We start from the raw sequence: 20,545 nt of genomic DNA, 5'->3' as shown, positions 1-20,545 counted from the left end.
CTACTCTCTTTCCCTAATATTTACTATAAACAAACTCAAATCATTTCTCTCAAAGGCTGTGTTTGACACTAGTAAGGAATTAAATATCGTATAACATGTAAATATTACCAAAATTACACATCTGAATACAAAATTGAGCTTCTGCAAAATTACAACAATGGACACGAGTAAATGTATATTATTTAGGAGAATTGCAGAGGGGAGGAGCTTCCTAGAGGTTCTAAGTCCAAGAGTGGCAGGAGTCCGTCTCCCAGCAGCCCTCATCCGCGGGTAGGGGCTGCGACAGGTGCAGCAGATGGTCGTCCTCATTCCACACACTCCTGCGGCGCTTCCCGGCCCCTCCGGTCCCCCTGGGCCCCCCTTGGTTCTGGTGACTCCCATCCCACTTGCGTTTACCTGCCACAGAATACACTTGTCAGTTGATACTAGCGGCTTTAGGACTACATACTCATACAGACTACATTTGTACAATTCAACTAGGTCACGGAAGGGATATGGAAGGGAGGGTACCTATTACACTCTCCTACTATTCAGGATGGGCTTGGACTTGGATTTGCTCATTAAACACACACTTGCAAGTAAACTGAAAGCAGAAAAGTCACCATTATATAAGTCATACTAAAGTATTGTATTGTCACACTTTTCACTTGCAATTCAATTTATATTATAAATTTAGTAGGCATTAGTCCCTGTCCTGTGACAGGGCTGGCTCTATGCAGGCGCAATTCTGGAGCAGTTTGTTCCGGGCGCCGAGTTGCAAAGGCGCTGATTATACCTTGACCTTGATATTATTTTTCATAAAAAGGCTACACGGAAACACAAAACAATATTTATTACAAACTCGGCGTCTACTGGTTTTGACAAGGGGCACTAACTTTATTGGCCCGGCCCATTTCGAAGGCATTCAATACTTTTTAAAGTTTTCTTTTAAATTGGCCTGCATTGAAAATGTTGGGACTTAAGCTAAGCTTCTAGTTTAATGACCCAACTGGTTATATATCTCACTCGGAAAATGTCATGTATTTTGTAAATTTTGTACTATTTTTTTAATGAAATTATTCCACTAAAGCCCACACCATAATATAGTTTAATATAAAAATTTGTAGTATTGACAATTAATTACTGAGAATATGTGTGCACACTCTATTAGCCAATAAAATAATCAATAGAATATTGTTAATATGGATAGATTGGTTACCTGGTAAACTTCCCTTGGCGCGTGGATTGCCAGTGGTGCGTGCGGTAGTGGGGGCCGGCGGGCCACGATCGGCGCGGGGCCCCCCAGGGCTGCGCTCCCCCCCCGCCTGCCCCAGCCCCGCCGGCGCCCCACCTGCCCCACGGCCCGGCCTCGCCCCAGCCCCACGTCCACCCTACACAACACAATGCAACATACATTACATTACAACACACGACGCTACACTACACTCTACATACTACACACATACTGTCTAGTCCAGTACAGTCCAGTCACAACTAGACACTATTCGTACATCAGTTATCCACCATCACAAGTGAGATCAGTATTGAACACTGATACAAAAATAAACTCAAATTGAGTTTCGCCCTACCACTACCCTGAAGCTTTCAAGCTAGACTGTATCAAATCCATTAAGTACAGGAAAATTATATCTATAGAAAAGTATGTTTGCATTCCATTGGAATATTATGGTGTGCAGAATGGAAATTAATATTCAATTCTAACGTAAGTCCTGAAAATACAAATATAAATAAAATATTACTCACAAGTTTCCTCTGAAAGATTTCTTTTTATAAAATAGATTTAAAAGTTAATAGAAAAAAACACACAAAACAAATATCGTTTTTAAACTCTAAATAAATTGTGTTTATTGAGAACACTGAGACTTCACTAGGAAAAAAATACAAATAATTTATCATGATTAGAAAGGGAATATCAAAACGAGAGAAATTATAAAAGTATTAATAATTGGTTATCAGGAAACATATTTTGACCAACAAAGAACCCATTAGGTTTTGTTAAAAAGGAAAGAAAGCAGACAATTTAATAAGCAAAGCGGGTTAGTATAATCAGATCTAATAAGCATGGGAATAATGAAAAGCAAATGTTAGAAAAGCATTAGATAATAAATAATAGTAACATCCATTTGGAAAACATACAAATAACCCATTTACATTTCCAATATAATATGTATTACCAACATGATTTTGAAATACGAGTATGTATGCAATTCAATTATTATTACTTTTCCAAGTTCAAGATTCATCTGGTTTCCATTTCTTCTGGAATGTATTTAATTTACAACACAAAACACCAAAGTAGAGTAATCTTCCCCTTAGGTGGTTAGCGCAGAATAAATATAAAAATGTTGTTTACTCTTTCAGCCAATATTGATACAATTGCATGAAGTGAGAATGGAGTAGATATGTATTTAGAAAGCTTGAATCGGATGTCGAGTGAGATGGTTGCTAGTTGCTAGTTTGCTAGTTGCTATTGCACGCATAAGGCTGATTGATTGCAATTGCTAAGTGTTCACAAACAACCACCGGCGCCGACAGCCGACCTGAATGCCGCAGGGCCAAAACAAAATAATATGTTACTTAAAACTAACCGATTAAATTTAGTAGGCCAATCATTAAAAATCAACAATGATAAATAATAGAAGGATAAATAAATTTTGCAAATATAACAAAGTGAAATGATAGTATTATAGATTATAGGGACGTAAACCCACCGGTGGAGGTCTGTTGCGGGCGGGCTGTCCCTGTGCGGGGGCCGCGTAATCAAAATACAACTCATCGTAGCCATAATAGGGCTCCGTGTAGCCACCGCGGTACCCGCCATACCCGTAATAGTCGTAATCATAATCTATAAACACACACAATTAATACGGGCCCATAGCAACGGCACCCTATCCTATCCTTATTCACTACTTTATCAACACACATACATATAGGTACATTTATTACATAACAAGTTTCATCTTAAATTACAATTAACTTATTCAAAGGGATTAGATTTAGTTAGCACATCAAACAATCCCATCTCAAGACAAAATGTTATTAATAAACAGAACAAAAACCATGCTACATATTCAAAAGTGTTGAGGCATCTTATAAAATCCAATAGAGTTGGCAGCTGGCACTGTTGGTAATCCATTAATTGACTGTATGAAACAGTGATCACAAATAGAGGTATGCAGTGTGTGGGATGTAATCACTAAAGAACACTTTACTATCCAGCCAATGTTTCACTCTATATATAATGCACACGAGCCACTCATTCAAAAATCCTCGAGACAAGTACTAGGCGTTTTTACATGATGGACTCTTTCCACAATACACATTACACAGGGAATATATTGGGGATCCATCACCAGTCCTATTACAACTAATGCAACCAGCACACTTGTACAGACAACAAAACCACACCAAATATTATTCAATTGGGGTTCAACCAACATGCAACGTTCATCTTTAGGGAAAAGGATTTTTTTAACATTCTGAAAATCTAAAATTTCAAGTAGCCTACATCACTTTTAATGATAGATTTTTACAGATGTAATAAAAAAACATTTCAGTTCAAGTGTTAATTTAGTTGACTAGGACTAACTCACACGGGTTTATAATGTTAAGGGAGTTACTGTTATATTAGCATAGATATAACAAAAGCGAGCAAACAGCGTTGGAGAGAGATCAATTGAAAGGGTCCTTCATCTGAAAAAAGATGGTTAAATAGGTAAAGAAAAGTCCATTAGTAGGCTGTGAGTCAGTGAAGGTAGGTGTAGGAGGTTGGTTGGAGAGAAGCCGCTAGGGGATGATGAGTTGCGAGGAAGGGCACTTACCATATTCCTCGCGCTCCAGGGGGCCGCGGTTGTTGGGGCGGCCTCCTCGACCCACTGGCCCGCCCACTCCGCCCACTCCTGACGGGGAACACCTGGAACACAGGCAACACAACATTAGTTACAATCAGCCCTGTACACATATCACTAACCCATACCATTGGCCTCCAACCATGCCGGCCGGGGGCTCATTCTGCGCTCCCAAGTGATGTCTCAAATTTTATATGCCTATAATGAAGCATTCATTTCTCAGTGTTGGTAATAATACGTAGGTCAAGTTTTTCCCCGATATTTACAAATGAATTTTTGTCAGTGAACAATGTCATGGTGGGTGCTTTAATAAATAACAATGTCATGGTGGGTGCTTTAATAAATAACGAGTAAATTTTTAAAAATTTGAAAACTTTCAAACCGTATCTTTAAACATCTAAAGATATGGTTTAAAAGTTATTTTAGATTTAGTCCACCATAGCAGATTTAAAATTTTTGGTACAAAATCAATTGGGAGGCGAGGGCTAATGTTTTAGTTTAACAATTGGGGTTCAATGGGTTTAATACACACACTATAGTGGTAAGGGTCATAAGACTCACCCGCCACCTCGGCCGTGCAGCATCTGCATCATCCTCCTCTCCCGGGCACGCAGCATCTCCTCTTTCTTCTTCTTGTCGGATGGGGGCTTGGCTAGTGACACCTCTATGTGTGCACCGCCCATATCCTTTCCATCTAGATCTCGCATTGCCTATCAGAGTATGAGACATATAGTATTAGAATCATTTATTGCCTCTCTACTTGATAATATAATGACTAACTACATTTTACAAGTTTTACCTTCACTGCGCAATCCCTGTCTTCAAAATGGACAAAGGCGTAATCTTTTAACTTTTTTACTCTCTCTACTTTTCCGTAGCCTTCAAAGACATCTTTTAAAGTATCTTCTGAAGTATCCTGAGTTAAATTCCGCACATAGAGCACTTTAACCTTTAAAAAAATTGTAAACAAGTAAGCACACAAGAAATATTTAAAATTTTAATTGAAAGACATACGAATTGGGTTTATTTAATGAAATGAATAATGAATACCTTGCTCATGGTCTGTTCGTCGGGTTCTTCCTGTGGATCGGCCCAATCTACAATAATATCACAAGTCCAAACCTGGAAACCATTACAAGTCTCGTTATATTGTACATTTATATTCCTATAAGGTACACTAAACACTATATCATGTATGTATATATGTACTAGAAAATAGACCAATTGCATGCTTCCCTAGTACGTTTTCACAACAATAATTAAATTAATTAACAAGGCATAATAAATTAAAGGAATACTGGAACGAAATGAATAAATAAAATGAAATAAATTTAGCAAATAAAGAAAACATAGAGATGATATTATGGATATAGATATAGATATAGGGACATACATCATCGGCTGGATAGCGCTTGACGCGAGCAGGCTGTAATGATAAGATCCCTCTTCATTTTACTATTTTACTTACAAAGGGGAAACAAAAGAACAAACATTTAAAACACAACGCACCTTGAACCTTCCGGATCCCAGCCTTCTCTTGGCCAAGGAAGCTTGTTTATGTGATTCATACTCGAGGAAGCAAAAGCCCCGGTTCTTCTTCTTATCATCAGGGGAACTGTATATTATTACATCCATCAGACCAGCTGCAAACAGTTGTTACACAATACAGAAACAAAAACATTGCACACGGTGTAGCCACCACACCACTCTCACACTCTCACACTCTCTCTCTCTATTAACAGCACTCTTGTATCTATCAACAAACCAACCAACCAATCAATCAGCCACCCAAACAACTAATTGCATGACTAATTTGTCAACAAAATGATGAGACATGCAAGCAATTGCTATTATGGGTGCTACAATAATAAATAACACCAAAGATGAGAAAAAATCTTAAAATTAAAGAAAATGACTTTATCTAGATTGTAATTTTAAAATCTAACCTAGAGCACCCTTATTTTAAAATTAAATACAAATACTAAAATAATCGAATCAACCTTTCGATATCAAAAATATTCAAGAAAATTCTACGTTACAAAAAATAATACTAATTTAAATTACATAAAAACAGACAACTATAAAATAAAATGAAATCAACAAAATAAATAAGTTAAAAACATATTGTATTGAACGTTAGATTAATAAATGAATGTAGGCATTTAAGAAGGTTTAGGTTCTAAGTGTAAGAAATTCTCTTGCTTTTGTAAAAATAATTCAAAACAATATCTGGAATATTACATTTAGATGTACAAGTTAACATAATATTAGATTGAAAAATTAAAGTGAAAAATCATAATAACAAAGAAGTGATAATTTCCATAAAATCAGATAAAGTGTGTTTATATGATATAAAACAGAGTAGAATAATATAGCCAGAATACTTTTGCTGCTGGTAGGTAGTGAGTGGCTAAGGATGATTTAAAGAATGAAATGGCAGCGCCAAAGATAATCTAGCTATAAAATAAGAGACCAAAGAATTTCTTATTAATTACTGAAAGACTTACGTGCATGCCTAGTAAACTCTTCAAATAAATCATCTCGATCTCGATTCTTAGGGATATTTCCCACAAACAAACGGTGGTTGTTAAATGAAATTGTAACGCCAATCTTTTTGCCCTTTCGAATTTCATAATCATTCAGCTGTAAGAATAATTTGGAAGGAAAACAGCCAATTTAGACGGCTCGGTAGAGATCTGGTGACAGCCACCTGCAGCCAGGGAGTGGAGGAACGGGGGAGCGGGGCCAGTGATGAGGGAGACAAGCCAGGTGCGGAGGGTGCACAGAGTTAGCCCGCAGCCGGGCCCTCGCAGCTACTTGTTAGTGGCACCCAACACCGGCGGGGGCCCGGCTGGGGCAGCCAGCAGTCGGCCGGCGACCAGCCAACCACACAACCAACACGGGAAGAATTAAAGCACGGAGCAAGGAGCGGACGGCGGACAGACGACCAAACTGATCAGTAATAGTTTCAATAATTTAGATCAACTTTACCTGCTAATTTACCAAACTCCTCCAGTATCTCCTCTTTGCCTTTCGACTTGGGTATGTTTCCCACGAAAAGTCGTAGATTTGGAACGCTAATGTTTATTTTCAGACTCTTGCCCGGCTTTATTTCGTGATTATCAAGCTGTGGGAAAACATAATGCCAAATTTCCTTTTAGTAAATTTCATAACTCAAAAGCTACAGTTAAATGTCAATCAAACAAAAGGTCCCACACACAGTGAGGACTTCATTTGCTTGTGTTCCACGCCCCACACCCAAAGAGAGCAAGATCTTTGCAAATAAACGGTACCATATACCAATATTAAAGACTGTTCATTTCAAACTAAAACATGGGACCAAAATAACACAAATATATATATATATATATATAGATTATGGTTATGAGATACATACATTATAAATAAATATATTATAAAGAAATAATGCAAGGGAAGATTCGAGTCTTTAATTTTGATATGAATACATAAGTAAGTTGTACCATCCTAGAAGTCCAATTTATTAAGAATGGAAATGAGACGCCGAATTCAGCCAAATGGCCGTACGAGCAAAGAGGAGAGCCTGTAATCAATTTACAATGAAACTGCGAGCCAGTTTCTAATCAATATGTGAATATTGCCAATTACCGCAACAGCCTGGAAACTTAGGATCAGTTTGCTAGTGAAAAGATTAATAATAAAATACAATCAACACATTCACAACATAAAATTATAAACAAAAGATGGTACAACATAATAAAAGGGTTATGTGGGGCTTTTGGTTGGGACTTTCAAGGAGGCAAGCGAGGCTATTATTTATACAGTGGAATTAACCATACACATTACACATTACAAGTCAGATTCAATCAATCAGTGCTACTAATCTTGTAAAACATTCAAATAATTCATTTAAATTAAAATTTTAATAAAATAAAACAGCAAAGATAAGAATGTGGATTTTAAAAAATTTAAATTTATTAAATTGTATAAAATAATAAATAGATAAGATAACCTTGTAGATTTTAAAGTATTTAAATTGTATAAAATAATAAACAGCAAAGATAATGCAGATTTTAAAGAATTTAAATTAATTAAATTGTATCAAATAATAAACATCAAAGATACTGTAGATTTTAAAGAATTCAAATAAATTAAATTGTATAAAATAATAGACATCATAAAATAAATTTAAAAATACTTTGGAAATTGCCATAAACAATAAACTTAACCTTATTTTAATATTGTAATACACTGACTGACACAACATGTTGGTTGCTGTTGTGCTAAATGTCTATCTAAAATCTATGGGAAAGTGATAGATTACTTACAGATTCAACCTGATATTTTCTGAATCTTAACCAAAAAGCATACTAAATAGTTCTCTGCATTTTCACAAATAAAAAAATCTAATAATAATGTACACAATCAATGAACAATCATGTCAAAAAAGTTTAACCACATTATTTTTAAAGCCAAGTGTTTTCAAAGAAATTCTTAGATTTATGTGTTCTTGGAAGCTAAATGCTGAATTTATTTATGTACAAACATGGGACCATTTAAACTAGTGTACTGTTATGGAAATCAATGAAATATTCAATTCGATAAATGTTACTTTTTAATTAAACCACTCAAACATTTGTAATTGGAAAATTCTTTGAAAAGTGAACAAAAGGTGCACCACTATTATAATATGAGTCGTGTAATTTCTATACCCGCTATATCAACTTTCATTGATTTGGAGAAAACCGCAAAAAACTGTCACATCTCTAGCGTACATAAGTAAATGCATTAAAATTTTTTATATAATGAATTGGAGTAATAAAATTTCGAAAAGCATTTATTTTTCTATATATGTCTAGCAATAATTAAGTAATTTCGATAAATCAAATGGATATAGCGGATTTTGATACTCACTTCGTGATTTTGAAAGTCAACTGAGGCGACATGGCGGGTTTAGAAACTCACGCGTAGATCATTTTGACATACGAGCGTGGCGTCAGAGCGGCGGCCATATTGTATTTTGGCAAAATAACTGCTTGTGATTCGTTGAATCCGATATAGCGGGTTTTGATAGTGACTTTCTGTATGATATAGCGGATTTGGTTTCTCACTCGCAGTTTTAACATGGTTTTTGGTCATGATAAGGAGGGTTTTGAAACTCAATTTTAGGCTCCTCTTGTTGCTCGCAAAAATGTGAACAAGATGTCATACTCAGATCATTTTGTCAAAAAATCGGATATAGCGGGTATAGAAATTATAGGATTCATATAATGGTGACATTAACCAGATTGCCAGTAAAGTTTCCATAAATATAAAAGGAATACCCAGTGAAGTGGTCCTCATAAAAATAAATCTACTACAAGTTGAACTGTTGGCAAACACAACACAGCTTTGTACCATATGAATATGTGTAGGTACATAAAAAGCTGTCGTAATACAAAGTATAATACGTTACCTCTCTGACAGCATTTTGGGCCGCATCACGCGTAGTAAACGTAACAAATGCATAACCTCGATTGGTCCCGGTCATGGGATCCATCATGAGGCGCAGGTCCCAGATGGCTCCGCAGTTCTCAAACAAGGGAATCAGTTCATCCTCATACATGTCCTTGGGGATCTTCCCACAGAACACCTCACAGCCCGCCCCGGGGGTGTTGCCCTCCCAGCCCGGCGGGGGCCCCCCGTACTTGCGTTGCCCTGAGCACAAGAAAACAACCAACTTAATAAAATACTACTACTATAATACTCCTACTGAGTTATCATTTTTGGAAGAGTGCCATCTATGTTCTGTGATCATTAGATACAATGTTGGCAGTTAAACACAAGCCGATAGCATGTGGTATACTATACATGCCAATGGAAAATAACAGAAACCCTTAGTGACAATTTCTGATAATTTATTTAACAGCAGTCTTCAAATTACTTTTGCATCAACCCAATTTACACATGACTGACATAAATGAAGAATTGTTACCTGTGGTCACATCGAGCGTATATCCAGTGCGTTGGAGAATTAGTTTAATTTTCTCATCATCGGGCCCCTTGGCGGGCAGCACAATAGCTGCCGCGGGCCCTCCCTGCTGCACAGCGCGGGTCTTTTGCCTACAATGGAGTATAGTTAATCAACTTGTGTTTCAAAATATCATATTATCTAATTTACGCAATAAAAACAAAGAGATAGTGATTGGTGGTGCCGTTTCAAAATAATTTTGTTTTCCATTCCTCGCATGCCGCTTAGAGTGATCAGTCGATATAACACAAAGTGATAATAATGGAATTGTTCTTACCTATAAGTCTTCATCACACCGCAGAGGTAGGCACTTTTATTGGACACGTGTTCGAGGTTAGAATCCAAGAACTGTCCGAGGACATTCAAAGCGCCTTCCACGGGGAACTCTATTAGTGCATCTAAAGCTCTCTCATCTAACTCAATGTGAGCTAGCTTGCCAGTCTTATAAATGTCATCTAATTTAATAGCCACCTAAATAAAAGAAAATGCAAAGTTAAATTATTAGATTCCAATATGAATCTTACTGGATTTAGTTTGATTTACAGTGGTGTCTATTTCGGTTTATCATCTCTGTTTCTTTCTCAACTCTTGGATAAATTTGTAGGATTCAATCAAATTAATAATTTGATTTCATATAAATTCATCTTAGGTTTAAATTCGTCATTCGGTTTGGTAAAAAAATCTTTGAAAATAAATGACAAAATTTTCCTCTCCCATGCAAAATAATGTTTTAAAATATGAATTAGTTTCCAGCAAAAAGGGGTTGTAAGGAATATAGACTTTTACTCTAGAGAAAAATTAATTGTATGATTATATTAGTTTAATTATTATACAATTAATTATCAGTTTAATTATAGACAGAGTGGCAGATACTTTCATTATCGCTCTGGTAAAAGACCACCATCCAGAATCGAAACATTACTTGAAATGGTTTTAGACATGTTTAGTGACCAGATCTGAAAGCCAGGTAATTCTCCACCTTCCTCTTCCTCTCCCCACTACCTTCAGTCTCACAATATGCTATAGTCTCACTGGCTCCAGACGGTTGGGAGCTTTTGGGACTCCTGTACGGTAAGTATTCACATTAAAAACAACAATAATTGAATTTAAAATAGACATCATTTTCAGAGCAGAAGAGTTTTGAAATAATTTGGTAACCATAGAAATGCAGGTCCTTCTATAATGCATAAAATAATATCCTGTGCTGAAAAAGCCTATTGTGTGGGGGTCTCTTGATGTGGTAGAGAGATCTTATCAAAATAAGAAAACATTAAAATGTCCAACATACCTTACTGTCTAAGCCATACTCTAATAGTTTGTGAAAGTCTGGAGTGCGGGTATCACAGTCTTGTCCAGTTACTTCTAAGGACACTTCTCCATTACCCTCCGCCATAGCAACTGCAAACAGAAACAAAATTATTTAATTTTTCAACAATATTTTTCATGAAAACCTTAGCAGTTATTGCGAAAAAAAATTGCGATAACTCACTAATTGAATGGGGCATATAAATAAATATATAAGGTTTAGCTCGAGAAAGATGTTTTAAGAATTACTGGCCTGAAGTAGTGCACGGAAAATGTTAATTTACGTTACTTTACTTTCAGGAATGTACCCATTTCAAACAAAAAGAAATACTAATGCGAAAAACAAAAGACATGAAACCAAAATAGAACCGTTCAAAAGTAGATCAAACTTCGAATGCAACAAAGAATAAAAGTACTTTTGGGAATCACGACAAAGTAGGCAAATTCGCACTAAAATACATTTATAGGATTGTAACTAAAGGAGCCTAACAATAGACACTGGTCGTAGGTATAAGATTAAAGAAGCTATTTTCGCGGTCATTGACCGGAACTGCAAACGAGTAAACAACGACTGTCTGCCCGCCAATAGTCGACAATCATTTTTTGCAAAATTGCACTTTTTTCCAATTTGAAAACTTATCGCAGTTAAAATCCACTTAGTTCTGATAAAACATTGCTAATAATTTTACGTCCGCGGCGGAAAATGCACGACGATTAAAAACTGCATGCACTGAATGCAACTTCGATCGACACCAACCGGCCGGCGGATGCACCGAAACTTTATTCAAAAATATTTGTGTAAAGTAAGCATTTAAGCACGACACTAATATATTAAATGATGTAAAAAGATATAACACACAGAAAACACTGTTAGTTGAATGTATAATTAAAACATAGAATGGCATATTCACCTAAAAACCTATCTCTATCTATGTCAACCGTGCACACAAATGGCGGCACCGGACAACGTCAACGTGATCGGCGCTACGGGGTTCTCAAAATGACGCTCAAGGTGCCTTGCGATTTCAGTGCATTCTTTCCAAACTTTGTTTTAATACTTTGGCACGATGGTATATTTTTAGATTTTATTTGTCTCTAGCACTTTATATGTACTCAAAACTTTTTGATTAAATTAAGACTATTGTCCGAGAAAATTCGCGTAAACTTTAAATTCGCAACACATATTTTTCACTATTTCGCACAAACTACATACCGTTAATATTCGCGAACCATTCCCATTATCGTCCGATCAGAAACTAATAAGTGCACTGTTTAAACATATCTTTAATAATTTAGCGAGCAAATAATGTAGTAATTTAAGCGCGACTGTACAGCAAATAACTTTCTCTCCTATTCGAATGAACTGACGATTGAATTTAAAAGCGCGGCAGAAATCCGGCGACTATTGGCCTCCACCTATATGCAAATTATTTATCTTGGTACCTGCCGACATGCTTGTTCATTGTCTGCTTGCAAAACGCAGCAGTTGTACAGTACTAGTGTACACTCACACTGTACTGTTGTACGCTTGTACAGATCTGTACGAGGGGGACGTGAGATATTCAAATTTTAGGGTGGAGTCTCGTCTCTCTGCAAACGCTTTTGTTGCATGAAGTGCAATGTCTGCAGCTAGATCTTGTAGACATGGAAATTTAAATACCTACATTACTACTTACTACATCGGAGCTATCATCTCTTCATGGTACACTTTGCACAATACGTTATGCATTATCATATTTATTGATGCATTTATCTGACCGTTCCTATTAAGATTGTGTATTATTCATCCACAATATAAATTAAAGAGAAAACAGTTTTAAAAATTCTTTGAAATAATTGAAAGTACCTACCCAGATGTCTTAAAATAATAAAAAATAGCATCGTTTTTAATATTAATATATTGAATTAAAGTATAATATATTATAACATTATGTAAATAACCATTTAGTATGTACTTAAAGACAGAAAAATATTCTTATATTGAAGATAACATAAGATGATATCGGAAAAAAATCACTAAAAAAATATAATGAACGAATGACCTAGGTAATAATTTGTTCCGTTATTTTTATGCTAAAAATATTTTATTATGATATTATAATACTAATAAATATGTTTCACTGGAGCTACCTAAGTGGTATTCACAGTTTAAACATAAAGTACCTATATTTTTACTGACAAAACTAAAAATAAATAAAAATAACCATTCAATATGTGTCCTGCTTTTTGAATTCGTTAAAAATATTAAACGCTACGGTCATCTTATTATTATTTGTCCAACTTGGGGTTGATTTTTTTTTATAGTTCACACAGAATCCGGTTAGGACCCCTCGAGATGAAACTTTAAGCTTATAATGACTGCATTATCTCTCTGCAATTCATTTCGCTGTAAATACGTAAATAGCATTACCGGGAACTGAAACAATTTATTCAGACTTCAAAGTGTAAAAATAGGTACCCATACAATAATACTAAACTTATTCTCAATCGAAGAATATTACAATGCTATCTTATTATAGGGTTTTCGGACTGAAACAGTACCCATATATTATTATAGATTTAATTAATAAAATAGTGTGTGTAGGTACTTAGATACTACCTTATCGAAACAAACTTTAAATAACATATTTTAACAAATTAATTTTTTAAACATCAACACCAAAATGTGTACTTTTTAAATCGTACCTTCCTATTGTGAATTTTATACCTACCTAGATTTTTAAATGTCTATCTTGGAAGAGCAATAATGTCAGCAATTTATTCTGAAATGTAAATCAGTGTTTCCCAAACTGTAGGTAGGTACCCCTGGTTGTACGCGAAAGATCGCATGTATTGCAAAAATATGGTTCTTATTTTTTCAAGTCGCTAACAAAATAATATGAGAAATACAGAAAATTGAATTCCAAACATGAAACCGTTATGATTATTCTTGTTCAATGCAAAAAGCCCTCTGTTTTGTGTTAAAACAAGTGAAAAAAAACATTGCTTTCTACATCCAAGACAAAAATATTTACGGCATGTTCCAGGGTGGAAGATTGGAAGATGCTCTCAGTATCGCCCTGGTTTGAGACCATCATTCAGAATTATATATTATCGTGGTTTGGCCGATTTCAGCATACCTCTCGCCATACGTTCCCATTGGGATTGTATGGCGATCGATATGCTGAAATAGGCCAAGCAATGATGCGTATAGCGAAATCTGTTTAAAATGGCTTTGGCTGTGTTTGGTGACCAGATCTGAATGGCCAGGTACTTCCCACAATCATCTTCCCCATCTCCTTCTCCTCCCCATTACCTCACTGGCGTTGGGTCTCTTGTGCGGTTTCATGTAAAAAATAAAATTATCAAACACATTAGTATTTCTTATTGACCAATAATTTATTGAAAAAATATGAAACAAACATAAGGTTGTCTTTTTCAAAAGCCTCACTCATCATGTAAACGACTTTGCGAGCTGAAAATAGTTGCGTTGGCATAAAATCCAAACAAAAAATCCATATAAAATCTATGCAATCGAAATTTCACTATGCTCGTTCTTTCCAAGAGTTTTTGTTGTTTTATTGACCAACACAAATATTCTGTTTTATACTTCAAATATAGCGCTACATAAACAGTATTCATATAAAATATGCATTGACCTCATCAGATAACAAAAACAAATATAATTAGAAGTGTAAAAGATTAGGCCTAGTCAATAGAAAGTTAAATCATAAAAAGTGCACAATTTGAGGACGCGACGCAGCGTCTGGTACAACAGACATTATACTTGTTCTTGTAAGATACGAAATCTTTTAATATTATTATATTTGCAATCTAAAAACATATTTTACTCTATATAACGTATTATTAAGTTTTTAAATGTTCCTTAATATTTTCGTAATTGAGGTTGTGAAGTGACAGCGTTTTTGCCAAGACAAGAATATTAAATATTTTCTACAGTTTTATTTTTTTACCAATGATGTCTTGAGTATATGGGTAGATTTCGAAACAAATAATAAATTACATAATACAATATGTACATTTTATAAATAACCGTTTCTATATTAAACTCGTGAAATTTTAAAAAATAAATACATATTTTATAAAATAATTAGTACTAAAGTAGGTACCTACTGATTATTATTTTTAACAGCAAAAAGACAAAACAAAGTCATGGGCAACAATTTTAAAACCTTCGTATTCTTTACTATGAAAATTATAGGGGTAGGCATATGTATATGTATGCGGGGAAAGTTATCTGTAAAGGGGTGAAAACATGTTGTTAGTTTGAGAAACACTGCTCTGAAATATACATTTTTTCATGCGAATCAAGTGAAATACTTTTATTTATAAATAATCGAATAGAGAGAATATTTTTTGTTTTCGATCCCGCATTGCAACTTCAGTATGTAGGAATTCGTTTTCGCAAGTTCGTTTTTAAATACATGCATGCAAATATTGCAATTGGTTAAAAATAAATTACCGCACGGAGCGGAGGCACGGTCCGAAATCCCTCAGTCAAGCTCCATCAAATTAATTTTATTTTTATGCAAAGCTTTTAAGTAAGTAATAACTTTTCAATTAGGTAGGTATATTGTAATTTAACCTACGTATTAAAATAGTATCAATGCCTTTTTTCATCATTGTCAGCTAATTATTTTACCTCAGTAATACATGTACCAACATAATACACGAGTAGGTATGTGTGGAAAGTACCTATGCGAAAAACTATCGAGCGGACAAAAATCTGGTTTCCCTAGTAAACCGTTAGTACTTGATCTAGTTATGTAATTTTCTATTTATGTCCTGATAATGCCGTGGAATATTTTGCAAAATAATTGCGACATAACCTATCTTTGCATTTTTATCGCCATGCAGCTAACTGAGGACACTGCCACGATGCGCCAATATTGCATTCTTTAAATCTAAAGGTGCACCGAGTGCACTCGTGTAAACCTGATTACACATTGTAAGGCTTAGAAAATTTCATGTTTGAATGTTAAGGTGGTAGAATTGTCATGAAAATTAATGTTACCCGCCAAAACAAAAGTCTGCCATATTTGGCGAATTTACATTACTACTCTAGCCCAATAACGATGTGCGCGTGTTCATTCCTAAAGTTGTTGTTTCTTCAGAAATATTTTGGCCTGCATTTGCGAATGTTATTTTTTTTAATCTCAAGGAAAATTTTTATAAAATGATAAATATAGATTTATACAAAACAGACAGTGCAGTTTTGAAGGGCCGGTACTCCCCGTGTGGTGAGGGTAGGAATCTGGCAGAGATATCATTGTATCGGGAGGGTCGTGCTGTTTTCAGTCGTGACCATAGTTTGGTCAGGACAACTCCGGGACTTCGCCGTACGTACGTTCCTTGAAGATAGCCACCCAACGGGCCTTCCGGCTACAATTTGCGACTTTTTCTTGTGAGGCTACCTGAAGGAAAACATTTTAAACGTCTGCATTACACCCTGAAAGAAATCAAGGATCGAATTCAGGAGGAAATCGCCGCTATACCCATCGAGATGTGCCAAAATGGGCCGAAAACTTCAGAAATCGCTTTCATCAATGTATCGCTGCTGAGGGCCATCATCTTCAGGACTTGATGCTTAAAACGGCATGATGTACCGAATAAAATAAAATAAACTCCATTTATGTAAGTTACGCCATTTTATTGATAGCCCTTCAAACTGTTTTGTCTGTGTTGTCGCACCCAGTATGATTGTAGGTGTATGGTACCCAATATTCTTTAGCTTTCACCTTCGCTTTTAGGTTTTACTAGTGCAGACCAGTGAAAAATCACAGTCCGATTTCTCGACAAATCATTTTCAATTTTAAAATGACAATAAAATAATTGTCTGTTCAAATATTATCTTATAGGCAGGTACGTTATCGCTTGTCTGAATTTTTCAAAAAACACTTCCAATTTTGAAAATGATGACACAAATTCAAAGCAAATTCGAGTTATAGAACCGGAGTTACAAACATACAACAAAAAATAGTAAAAATATGATGTGTCTTATAGATTCTGGTTCAGATTAAAATGTCTCTCGCATGACGATCGTATAAAGAAAAAGCCGTTTATTTAAAATAAGAACGAAAATAGTTTGTAGAAAAAATAATACACAATTTCTTTGTATTGCGATGAAATTGAGCTTGCACTTATAGTCTAGACAATAATTAAACTTTTTGTTTCGATCGCAAAACTTGTTTGTGTAAATAATAGAAGCTCGGTTATTTCAGCTGAGAGGTCTGACGAACACGTTTTCATCGCACTCTACTTGTTTCCAGGCAACGCCCCCTAACAATTGGCCAGTGTTCATCTTCTAATCACCAAATAGAATCGAACCCTAAACATTTTGAGAAGTTTTGTTTTTCCCTGATATACTATTATTACACCGACACCATTTTAATTTTAAAATAACAGTTACCTACCCTTTCCAGCAGATTAAAAACACTTTTCCCTCGTACTGTAAAAACAAGACCACTGACAAAATCATGTTTAGCCAACTTAACCGCTAACGTAGAGTAATTAAAACAATACTTAACGTAGAGTAATTAAATACCATTATCCTAAAAAAGGACATTGTCATCAACCATGGGTGTCTAGTTCATGGAGGTTGAAAGGCCATACCTACGTTTCCAAAGAATAGCAGAATGAAGTAAAATATCGTAATTTACATATTATGAACATATTTGTTTTCTTTGGTATGCATAGATTAATTTATTCCGTTCATGGGATACGATAAATATAAGTAGCAAAGATGACAAAGGAATATAAATTTTGGAGTAAGTATAAATTATATGTAAATAGTACCTAGTCACAGAGAGAGGTGGTCATTTTCCGTCTCACACAACTTGTATGACAACCAAAAAGACAGTGGATAATAGAGCGTTGACGTCGCGTACGACCTCTCTCTGGGACAACATTGTGCAGCTCTTTGATAAGAACACCAGATTTTTTCACGCCAAAAACAAGATAAGACCTAATTTCTAAAAATCTTAAGAATGTAGCACACGCTAATGTGGAGAAAAAAATTTATTATGTTTATATTACATAAATCATCGTAATGACAGCAAGTCTGAAATCGAGTATCTATATTGCTTTGAATAAGTAGTCAAAGCAATATAGATACTCTAGATATCAAATAATAAGCTAGATTAAATTAGTATTCCAAATAACTTTCTCTGTTATTTATAGCATCAATCCACCAGAATTCTGAAGAAGCCATTGATAAAATGGAACTTCTTGATTTCGAAAACGGATTCGTAATACTTATTATGTACTGTTATTGTGTGTGCACAGGGCCGGCACTGTGCAGGCGCAATTGGAGTAGTCCACTCCGGGCACCGACTTACACGGAGCCATGGCGCTGATAGTACCTAACACCTAACAGCGTCCTTGAGGTTTAAACTAGCGCCGAATACTCATAAATACCAGACGCGTTGTCGCAGCGTTTTGGCATTTACCGAGCGCTGCCGAAATATCCCGAATGGATAACGTCTAGTATTTACGAGTATGCGGATCGGCCCTGCATGTGCAAGTACCTTGAGAAAGCGAAAATAAATTTTCATGCCCGCGCTCTATAGACTTTGAGCAGACATTTTATTAAAAAGAGTTTTTCAAAAATACGTTGCTGTTGTTAGAGTAAGGTATATTGAAGTTTTGGTACATGAGGCGCATTTATTTCACGAGAGATATTAATTTAGTTCAAAATTCATTAAAAAAGCGTTCCTCAGCATGGAAAAGAGTTTTTCGTTCTAGGCCATCATTTGAAATTATGGAGAGAGTGAATTTACATTATACTAACTAACCGAAGTCCCAGCGCTGATAAGGATTTATACAGAGTTTTCACAATCTCATGTGGACACTGGCCTTTCTCTTGTTCTGTATGTCAAGTGATAAAACTGTAGATTTGTATATAAATCAAAGCCATACCACCCGCCAAAGTGCCCGCCACAAACACTATTCTTTAAACACACAGATATGGATAGATAGATACCAACTAGGTACTTGAAAATCATAGCGTATTTAAAAATAAATAAAATTAGTTAATAAACCAATTTTATCTAATTTAGTTTAGAGGAGGGTTCTAAAAATTATATTTACTAGAGATAGCGATTATATATATTTCCTACTTTATAGTGTTAATAATTTGTCACATATATTTTCCAATCACAATTTTATATTATTGTTCTAGTGAGAATCCAACTAGAAAAATGCTTCCTAAGTAAAGTACCCAAAATAGGGCCGCCGAGAAGAGGGGATCAGAGGGATATAAATCACCGGGCCCGAGGTTTCCGAGGAAGCCCAGAATGGGTCGCTAGGAACCCAAAGGGTCCGAGCAATCGCAGTACCCTTTATATTATTATAAAGCTCCTTTTGAGATAACTTTGTCATGACAACTCCGCTATACAAATCAACCAATTATTTTTAAATTTTTAAACCAATTAACAGTATTTTATAAGAAACAGGACATTGAAAACAATATATCGAATTTTTTGGGGCCCCAACTTCAGAGGGGGGGGGGGTCGGCTAGTTGCAGGGTCAGGGGCCAGCAATGAGTCAAACGGCACCTAGCGCGATTAAAATGTTGGCGTCCCTTGTCAAAACCATTAGAAGTCTATATATAATTTTGATGATTTATATTTTTGTGTAGCGTAGTTTTTATGAAAATGAAAAATAATCTCAATGGCGAAGCGTAAGGACTGTTAGATGGGAGGTATTATTAGCGCCTTGGCTATTCGGCGCCCGGAGCGCATTGCTCCAATTGCGCCCGCATAGAGAGCCGGCCCTGGCAGGGCCGGCACTGTGCAAGCGTAATTGGAGAACTCTGCTCCGAGCGCCGACTTGACAAGGAACCAAGGAGCTAAGAAGTCAAGACGCTACTACCTAACACCTAACACAGCTCCCTCGAGATTTTCACTAGCGCCAGGCACCGTTTGGCTAACGGCTGGCCCAGGCTGGGTGCCAAAATAATACACATTGAGGACACAGGACTCGGAAAAAATATTAAATTTTTTTATATTAGTCTAAAATGGAGGGTTTAGCTAGCAGAGGATTGAATTCAGACATCTGTATTTGCTGTTATTCATACTAGCTGACGTGTACTCGGCGTTGCTAGTGGTTATCCTTAGGACATAGACATTAGACCATCTCGGACTTTTCTGTAGGCCTTTTTATGATATACGATTCCGCAGTACATTATTGTGATGTATCTTGTAGGATTAAATCAAAACATCGCCTTTTCTCTACTTTCTATAAACAAAATATGCATGTATTTTTTGTACATAAACTTCCCGGAAGTAATTCTTCAAATGATATTGAAAACTCTACCAAAATCCGTAGCACAGTTTTGAAAAACTAAGCCCGTAAACAGACATACGTGAATAGCGACTTTGTTTTATACTATTTATAGATTCCA

At 35.7% G+C, this 20,545-nt stretch overlaps 1 protein-coding gene across 5 annotated transcripts; it reads right to left on the bottom strand.

Moving 5' to 3' along the window:
• Window positions 1-68: 68 nt before the first annotated feature.
• Syp (synaptotagmin binding cytoplasmic RNA interacting protein) lies at window positions 69-12,345 on the bottom strand. 5 transcript variants are annotated; one of them, XM_089639721.1, is made up of 14 exons: window positions 12,054-12,345; window positions 11,126-11,235; window positions 10,115-10,308; window positions 9,802-9,929; window positions 9,283-9,524; window positions 6,840-6,975; window positions 5,358-5,491; window positions 4,899-4,970; window positions 4,648-4,797; window positions 4,410-4,558; window positions 3,822-3,913; window positions 2,706-2,845; window positions 1,199-1,370; window positions 69-396 (listed from the first exon to the last, which is right to left on the bottom strand). In XM_089639721.1, exons 2-14 carry the CDS (start codon window positions 11,228-11,230, stop codon window positions 221-223), a joined length of 1,890 nt encoding a protein of 629 aa, XP_089495847.1. In that variant the 5' UTR covers window positions 11,231-11,235; window positions 12,054-12,345; the 3' UTR covers window positions 69-220. The 5 variants fall into 5 exon arrangements, with proteins under 5 accessions (XP_089495847.1, XP_089495845.1, XP_089495844.1 ...); XM_089639719.1 differs by lacking the exons at window positions 6,840-6,975; window positions 12,054-12,345 and adding exons at window positions 6,356-6,491; window positions 11,327-11,884; XM_089639718.1 differs by lacking the exon at window positions 12,054-12,345 and adding an exon at window positions 11,327-11,875.
• Between the last annotated feature and the right edge of the window lie 8,200 nt (window positions 12,346-20,545).

This window comes from Hesperophylax consimilis, chromosome 14, assembly GCF_061612785.1.
Source record: "Hesperophylax consimilis isolate HC1 chromosome 14, BYU_Hcon_1.0, whole genome shotgun sequence".
In the NCBI taxonomy this organism is placed as follows: Eukaryota; Metazoa; Arthropoda; class Insecta; order Trichoptera; family Limnephilidae; genus Hesperophylax; species Hesperophylax consimilis.
The sequence above is the reverse complement of the archived record's forward strand: the minus strand, read 5'-3'. Positions and strand labels throughout refer to the sequence as shown.